The 8,947-nt window shown below is 52.7% G+C and overlaps 1 protein-coding gene across 1 annotated transcript in view; it reads left to right on the top strand.

The window, feature by feature from the left end:
* Window positions 1-8,947, top strand: part of si:ch73-335l21.1 (insulin receptor substrate 1-B) — a 93,159-nt gene that overhangs the window by 25,886 nt on the left and 58,326 nt on the right. Inside the window, exons 2-3 of the mRNA XM_023982015.2 lie at window positions 196-500; window positions 669-3,846. Coding sequence (XP_023837783.1) covers window positions 196-500; window positions 669-3,846 — 3,483 coding nt within the window. The remainder of the gene's footprint in view (window positions 1-195; window positions 501-668; window positions 3,847-8,947) is intronic.

Raw genomic sequence — 8,947 nt, 5'->3', positions numbered from 1 at the left:
AATCTCTATGTTCCATCCCTCTATCCGCCCACCTGTTTTAATCTCTATGTTCCATCCCTCTATCCGCCCACCTGTTTTAATCTCTATGTTCCATCTCTATCCACCCACCTGTCTCTCAATCTCTATMTWAAACACTTCTCTCTCTCTCTCTCTTTCTCCCCCCTCTATATCCTTCCCTTCTGTCCTCTTCTCCAGGTAAGGCGGCTAGTACCGACACCGGTCCGGGAGGGGACTACGGTGTACCCACCCCAGGCCCCGCCTTCAAGGAGGTGTGGCAAGTCAAGGTGTGGCCAAAGGGGCTGGGCCAGGCCAAGAACCTGGTGGGCGTCTACCGTCTGTGCCTGACCGAGAAGACGGTCAACTTCGTCAAGCTTAATTCAGACGCCGCCGCCGTGGTCCTGCAACTGATGAATGTGAGGCGCTGCGGTCACTCCGAGAACTTCTTCTTCGTGGAGGTTGGTCGTTCCGCGGTCACAGGCCCCGGGGAGTTCTGGATGCAGGTGAGATGAGATGTAACACAGGCCTAGTGTTTGGGGTTACAGCTCTGAATGGTCACTGTGTTTTGATTGGCAAGCTGTGTATTCATCCTAATGCATGACCATTTGATGTTGGCTAAACTGAAAGGAAAAGAGAACCCATAGAGTATAACTGTGTTCTGTCTCATGCAGGTGGATGACTCTGTGGTGGCCCAGAACATGCATGAGACCCTGCTGGAAGCCATGAAGGCCTTGAGCGAGGAGTTCCGCCAGCGCAGCAAGTCGCAGTCCAACTCCGGACCAGGGGGGGGCGCTACAGCCTCCAACCCCATCAGCGTCCCCTCGCGACGCCACCACCCCAACCCGCCCCCCAGCCAGGTGGGCTTCACCCGCAGGCCCCGCACTGAGCCACCTGGAGGGGCTGGAACTGGGGGCAACAGTGCCAACRCATCGCCCACTCCCCGCCACAGCTTCCCCAGGTCACGCACAGCCAGTGACGGGGGTAAAGGTGAAGAAGGTGTGGGTGGAGCGTGTGGAGGGGTAGGGCAGAGTTCCAGTCTTACTACCAATGGGTCCTGCTCCACCACTCCCATCCTCAGGTCCAAATCGGCCCGCTCGGCCCCCACCCTGGCCAAGAACAACCCCATGGGCCTGATGCGCTCTGTCTCCACCCCAGCCCCCTCCCCGGCCCCCAGCCTCTCCTCCAGCTCCGGCCACGGCTCAGAGTTTGGGGTAGTGGTGGGTGCGACCGGAGGAGGTGGTGGAGGAGCAGGGGCCRGTGCATACAGCCGCGTCCCCTCCCACAACGCTTCCGTGTCGGGCTCCCCCAGCGACTATGGCTCCTCGGATGAGTACGGCTCCAGCCCTGGGGAGCAGTCCTCCCACTCCCTCCTGGCCCCCTTCCCCAACATGCCTGGAGGTTCAGCCGGGTTGGGCGGCCACGGTCAACCCCTGGACGATGAGGCTACTAACTACATCCTAATGGGCCAGCGGGGTGGAAGTGGCGGTGGAGCCACGTCATCTGGCTCTCTGCCTGCTGGTGCRTCCAGCTCAGCCCCTTCCCACCAGGCCCAGACAAGGAGGGTCCTGCGTCGCTCCTCCAGCCGGGAATGTGAGGCTGAGAGGCGGCTGCTGAGCAAGCGGGCGTCCCTGCCCCCCATGGCCCTGGAGCGCCTGGCCCCACGGCCCCTCAGGGGGGAGGAGGAGCAGGACGAGGACGTGGCCGACTACGCCATCATGTCACGCAGCACCAGCAGGGAGTCCTTCACCACCTCCTCCTCTTCACGGAGAGACTCTGAAATAAGTCCCGGTGGAGAGGGGGGAGGAGGGGGGTACCTGGATGTGGCTGGAGAGTTGGGTGGAGGTGGAGGTATAGTGCGGGATAAYGGCTACATGTCCATGCTACCGGGAGGAGTGACCCAACCCCCTGTCAACCTCAACAACTCGCTTTCCGCCTCTGTTGCTGACGAGTCCAAGCTGGCGGACGACTACATGGCCATGACACCCAACAACAGCGTATCACCGCCACAACAGATCCGGCCCCCTCCCGGAGACGGCTACATGATGATGTCACCCAACAGCAGCTGCTCTCCGGACCAGCGTGGTGGCCTGGCAGGCGGGGCCTGGGTGGGCAGCAGCAGCGCGGACAGCCGGGCGGGCAGCGACTACATGAACATGTCCCCCATCAGCATCCGATCGGCCAACAGCAGCCCCCCTCCCCCCGAGCAACCCCCTCAGACAGACCACCACCCCTCACTGCAGGCCCCCAAGATGGTCTACTCCTACTACTCACTGCCCCGCTCCTACAAACACACGCCACCTGGTGGACACTTTGAGGACGGTCCCGGCCGAGGCAGGAGGCCCAGTGGGAGCAGTGATGTGAGAGGAGTTGGCAGGGCGGTGGTGGTTCGTCAGGACCCCAATTTGGGTGCAGTCCAAGGTCGCCACCTGTCCCTCTCCTCGTCCTCATACTCCTCCAGCTCTGCCAGCAGTGAGAGCCTAGGGGAGAACGAGGACAGGGCTCTCCAGGGAGCAGGGTCCTCAGGTGGGGGAGCTCACTCTAAAGACATGGGGCTCCTCCAGCAGAGACGGGCAGCCCCCAAGCAGGGCCAGCAGGGGGGACCCAGGACCCGGCCTGTCAGCCTGTTTGTGGACGTGTCCAAAGCCAACACCCTCCCCAGGGTCCGTGAGAACCCCCTCCCCCCGGAGCCCAAAAGCCCAGGGGAGTACGTGAGCATCCAGTTCAAGGGGGAGAAAAGCACCAGAGGAGGGCCAGGAGGTGGGGAAGGGAGGGGACTCAGACATGGGATGTCCCTGCCTCACGGCTCCAGCCTGCGCCCTTCACACCGGCCCGCCTCTTGCCTGGGGGGGTTCCTGCCCCTCTCCCGCAGCCCCTCGGCCCCTCTGACACCCCTCACCCCACCATCAGCCTCTGAGTATGTCAACATGGACCTGGGGCCCTCTCCGTCCCCCTCGCCCCTCTCCCTGACACCGCTGGGCTTCCCTTCCTTCCCCACCCCTCCTACGCCCCCTCCCATACCCCTGGCACCCAAGGCCCGCGGTGAGCTCAGGGTGTCCCCTCAGCAGCAAGGGGAACCCGAGGGGGCTGAAGCAGGACCCAGGATAAACAGACAGACTACCCRCGTTGTGGTGACTCAATCAGAGTCCCCTACCTCCTGCGGGGACTATACAGAGATGGCCTTCAGCTTGAACAACAATACCGTTGCCAGCTCCATGTCCAATAACACCTCCTCCAAAGCCCCCTCCCCAGCCAGCCCCGAGCCACCAGTCCCTGTCCTCACCTTGGGCATGGACTTCCCCCTGGCCAAAACCGGGCCCAACCCGGACCATGGCGCTAAAGTGATCCGGGCCGACGCCCAGGGCCGCAGACGCCACTGCTCCGAAACCTTCCTCCCCTCCCCCTCTCTCCCTCCCCAATCCTCCTCCTCCAACTCTTCCTCTGTCGCCTCCCTCTTCCCGGAGCACGCCCAGGCTGTGGCTCGCCGTCTGGGGTTGGAGGGCGTGCTGTGGGGAAACGGAGCATCAGCCGAGCATCTCCCCTCGCAGTTCCTCCATCCCGGGCCTGGCCTGCCCTCTGCCCAGGCTTCATCCATGGAGCAAGGCCTCAACTACATAGACTTGGACTTGGCTAACAAAGAGAGCCCTCATTCAGCCCTAGATGGGTCTTCAACCGTCCAGGCCAACCCCCTTCGCCTCTACTCGTCCATGCTGACTGGGGGGGCCGGGGCAGTGGCGTCCGGGGCTGGAGTGGGGGGCAGTGTAGGCTCCAACCTCAACACCTATGCCAGCATCGACTTCTACAAGTCAGAGGAGTTGCGAACGCATCAGAACGGAAACAAGGATGGTACAGGTAAGATGAACTGGTTCTTCACGTCTGCTCCTTTTGTCATATTTAGGTAGTAGTCTGAATGTCTCGTTGTTATCTCTCCTTTCCTCTCTCTCTCTCATCTCTTCTCTCTCGCTCTTCTTCGCTCTGTTCATGTCTTCTCTTCTCTCTATGAGTTCTCTGGTCTCTCTCTCATGCGTGGGCTCTCTTTGGTCTCTTCTCTCTCTCTCGCTCTTCTGCTGTTCTCTGCTCTCTGTCTGGCGTCTCCTCTTCTCTCTCTCGTCTCTTTCTTCTCTTCTCTCTCTCTCCTTCTTCTCTCTCTCTCACATCTCTGCTCTCTCTTCTCTCTCTCTCTGCTTCTCTCTTCTCTTCTCTCTCTCCTTCTCTCTCTTCTCTCTCTTTTTGTCTCCTTCTCTCGCTCTCTCTCTCGCTTCTCCTTTCTCCTCTGTCTTTCGGTCTATCTTTCTTCTCTCTCTCTCTCTCTGTCATGCTTTGTGTGCAGCTTTGTGTGCAGCTTTGGTTGCTCTCCTGAGCCTCTTCTTATGCCACCTCTCTCTCTCTCCCACCTCCATTGCTGTGTCCTGCTGCTGCTGTCGAGATTATTCAGATGAAACAGTGGCCTTTTACATAATCAAATGAAACTGAGCAGTTCTGTCCGTCTATGTTCATATTCAGGCCCACCTGGCGCCGGATTACGCACACACACACACACACAAACACACACACAAACACAGAAACCAATCAGATATTTGTTACTGTCTATTTAAGCCTAAATCAAAGATATGGTTAGGCTGCTATCTGTAGCTAAGTACATGCAATGGTTTTATCTGCAAATCTATTTTGTCTAAAGGGCAGAGCAATATGAAACCCTTCTAAAATTCAATGTTCATTTGTAGCGGTTGCAAAAGGCTGAAACAACCTATTAAAACAATTCTTATTCCATGAAAATGTGCTTATCGATTTTTTTTCATGTCTCAGACTGCACATTCTATGCAATTTTATCAACAGAAAATATCCATTTAGAAAAAAGTTAATAGCACATTTTATACTWGCCTTACGTTTTGCTACATGTATGACAAACATCTTCTCTGAGAAGGAGACAAACGTTCTCTGTGAGAGAAGGCTGTCTTCCCTGACTTAGCCTGAGCTGGCTCATTAGAGAAGCCCGTCTTCCCTAAGATTGATGAGGGAAATCTCTGTGGAATGGTACTGCTTGMCCTACAAAAGGCCTTTGATACAGTTAACCACTGTCTCCTAATCTCCAAAATGGAGGCACTGGGGTTAAGCAGTATCCCTCTAGGCTGGGTAAAGTCCTATTTATCAGGWAGGGAGCAAGTAGTAGAGGTTAATRGCTCACTGTCTCAGGCARAACCAATGAGTTGTGGCGTTCYGCAGGGGAGCGTGCTTGGGCCTCTACTGTTTTTACTATATATTAACGATATGAAAGATGCTTGTTCATGCCGTCTTTTYCTTTATGCGGATGACACTAMACTTCTGGTGTCTCACAAAAGTAAAACTATGTTGGAGAGCATACTTAGCACAGAGCTTACTAACATTAGCCAATGGCTTGGAGATAATAAGCTATCTCTGCACTTTTTGRATTCAGGCCTAAATTGAGTAGGTMCTCTGAAATGAGAGAAGAGTTAGGAGGTGAGGTTCTGACTACTAAAACCTCTGTTAGCTACCTGGGATGTATCCTTGATGGAAGCWTGGGAGGTGTGAGCATGGCCAATAAGGTGCTAGGGAAGGTTAATGCCAGGACTAAGWTTTTGGCTAGAAAGTCCAAGCTGCTTGATAAGGACTCCATGAAAGTGCTAGYTACTGCCCTCATTCAATGCCATTTWGWCTATGCTAGTACTTCCWGGTTTGGGGGCTTAKCTAARCTTATGAAGGGGAAGCTCCAGATAGGCCAGAATAAGCTAATCCTGGTAGTATTGAAGGTGAGTCCACGTACTCACATAGGCAGGAGCTGCTTTSAGGAACTAAACTGGCTGCCTGTTGAGGGTGTTCCAGATTAGACTAGGTTTGGTTTACAGGAGTATTTATGGTCYTGCGCCCAGATATCTAAGTGAGTTTACTTTCCTCGTGTTAGGGATGCACACAATCACAGCACCAGATCAGGTGTTTCTGATGTGTGTTTATACAGGTTCAGGAGTAATGCTGGGAAAGGTACTTTCTTGTATACTGGAGCCTCAGAATGGAATGAGTTGCCTCTGCCCAKAAAAACAATGTCCTCTCTGGGCAGCTTTAAAAATAAAGTAAAAGTATGTTTGATGTCTTCTGTGCCCATATGAATGACCCCTACGATGTAACTGCAATGATGAGATAGGTGTTCTTCTTCTTTGTTTTTATGTTTTATTATCTTAATGCCATACTGTGTTTAACTCTGTTCCATCTTGTCTAGCCATCTTGTCTCAAGATAACCACAATGGRAATAAGTCCCAAACTTTATTGTGTGTTATCCTCCATGATTTTACTCATGTGCATGTATGGCTTTTTCAAGTTCTATGTTTGCTTGTTTTTTTAAATGGTCGAATTAATAAACTAAACTATCCTTAGCTGGCTCATTAGAGAAGCCCGTCTTCCCTGACTTAGCCTGAGCTGGCTTATTAGAGAAGGCCTTCTTCCCTGACTTAGCCTGAGCTGGCTCATTAGAGAAGGCCTTCTTCCCTGACTTAGCCTGAGCTGGCTCATTAGAGAAGGCCTTCTTCCCTGACTTAGCCTGAGCTGGCTCAGTTAGAGAAGCCTGTCTTTCCCTGACTTAGCCTGAGCTGGCTCATTGAGAGAAGCCGACTTCCCTGACTTAGCCTGAGCTGGCTCATTATAGAAGCCCGACCACTGTATCTGTATAGATAGACCCCAGTTAAACCCTGAGTGGGTATTTATAAGCCGATACTAACTATTAACGTACTGAGTCGTGGAACGTTAGCACTAGCTAGCCTTCACATTGTGGGCCTTTATGGAGGATTTTAGCCCTCCACCAGTGGGTGCTTATTGGAACATTTAGCATGGTCGCGTAAGCCAGGCAGCATGGGGCAGAATGTTACACGTTGGCTGTGTGAATGTTGAGAGGGGGCCAGCGTTTCACTAACTCACACTGCTCCCAAATGCCTCTGTACAGTGACCCCTCCTCCCTTCATCCCTCCAGTCCATTCCGCCTCCCCCTTCCTTCTCCAATAAATGATCCTTTTGTTCGTGTTTCTGCGCGTGTAGGTTGCCAGCTCCCTTCAGCTGGGCCAGGCTGGACTGAACTGAAACTGAGCTCCCCCCTCTCCCTTAAACGTGTTCCTCAGCTCTCTCTCTCTCGTCCCACCTCTCTCTCTCTCATCTTTTTCTCTCCTCTCTCTGTCTCCTCTTCTAATGTTCTTTCTTCTGTCTTATTCCTCTCTCTGCCTCTTCTCTTCTCCCCCTCTCTTTCTCTCATGTCTCTATTCTCTCTTCTTCTCCCTCTCGTTCTCTCTCTTCTCTTCTCCCCCTCTCTTTCTCTGCTCTTCTCCCCCTCTCTTTCTCTCCTCTCCTCTGTCTCTTCTGTCTCTTCTCTTCTCCCCCTCTCTTTTCTCTCCTCTCCTCTTTCTGCTCTCTCTTCTCCCCCTCTTTCTCTCCTCTCTCTGTCCTTTCTGCTCTTCTCTTCTCCCTCTCTTCTCTCCCTCTCTCTCTTCTGCTCTTCTCTCTCCCCCTCTTCTCCTCTCTCTCTGTCTCTTCTCTCTTTCTCTTCTCCCCCTCTCTTTCTCTCCTCTCTCTGTCTCTTTCTGCTCTTCTCTTCTCCCCTCTCTTTCTCTCCTCTCTGTCTCTTTCTGCTCTTCTCTTCTCCCCCTCTCTTTCTCTCCTCTCTCTGTCTCTTTCTTTCTCTTCTCCCCCTCTCKTTCTCTCCTCTCTCTGTCTTTTTCTTTCCCTTCCCTCTATTTTCCCATTGTGTCTCGCTCCGTCCCGGAACGATAGGCAGATAAAAATAGATTTTGGGAGTGCATGGGAAGTACCCCTCTTATGGAGGAAAGAGGAAAGCGACTAGGATAGAGAGAACGAATGCCAGATAGGAATAGAATGAGAGCCAGTGTGAATGAAGTGTGAAGAACCCAAAAGTACAGACTGATCCGTGGATTACGACGCGGTATGGAAGCAATTACTAGTCTCGTCTGTGCATTTATGTAGGGCTAAGATTTTAGGTAAACTAGCTCTGATCCATGGTAATTGTGGGGATTTCTTTCTGGCAAGCTCCAGCATGTGCGGTTGTGTGTGTGTGCGTGTGGTGGGGGGGGTGGACGTGTTTAACTATACTTGTGGGGACCAGAAGAGTAAACTAACAAAGATCTGACCAACTGGGAGGCATTTTGTTAGTCCCCACAAGGTCAAATGTTATTTTGAAGGCGTTAAGGTTAGAATTAGTGTTAGGGTTAGAATTAGGTTATAGGGGCTAGGGTTAGGTTTAGGGTTAGGTTTAGAGTTAGGGTTAGAGTTAGGTTTAGAGTTAGGGTTAGAGTTAGGTTTAGAGTTAGGGTTAGGGAAAATAGGATTTTGAATGGGACTGAATTGTGTCTCCAAACAAGGTTAGTTATACGAGACTGTGTGTGTGTGTGCGTGTACGTGTGTGTGTGTGTGGTGTGTATGAGAGGGTGTGAGTGTGTGTGAGAGGCTGTGGTGAGTGGCTATCTGTTTATGTAGAGTTTATTCGTGGGTGTGTACGTCATGTGTAGTGTACAGTGCACACGACTGCATGCCTGTGACCGTTTATGTGTTTTTTAATGGGAGCTTTAAATGATTTAGATGGGAAGTGCACTGTGAGCATGTGGCCCCTCTTGAAACACACACATCTGTGTTGAGGGTTACCTCATACTTATGTATGTTTCAACTACGGTGTCCTGCGCATATGCTTCTTCAAAAAGGAGAAAGGCGATTTGAAACTGAGTAGRATGGATGGGGCGAGTGCATGTGTTTACCAATGAGTGATGTCAAGTGGTTTTCCTGTAAAGTCAGATGGTGGAAATCAAATCCCCCTGTAGGCCATGCCAACATGTTTCAGGAAGACCATGCGACACTCTATTAGCCATCTCATCACCATGCCTCGGGCTGCCCCTCTAACCTCCACATTACAACAGTTCATAATGTACCTCTATCCTTGGTCATTTGA

Source organism: Salvelinus sp. IW2-2015, linkage group LG37, assembly GCF_002910315.2.
Source record: "Salvelinus sp. IW2-2015 linkage group LG37, ASM291031v2, whole genome shotgun sequence".
Taxonomy (NCBI): Eukaryota; Metazoa; Chordata; class Actinopteri; order Salmoniformes; family Salmonidae; genus Salvelinus; species Salvelinus sp. IW2-2015.
This window is presented reverse-complemented; position numbering and strand designations above follow the sequence as displayed.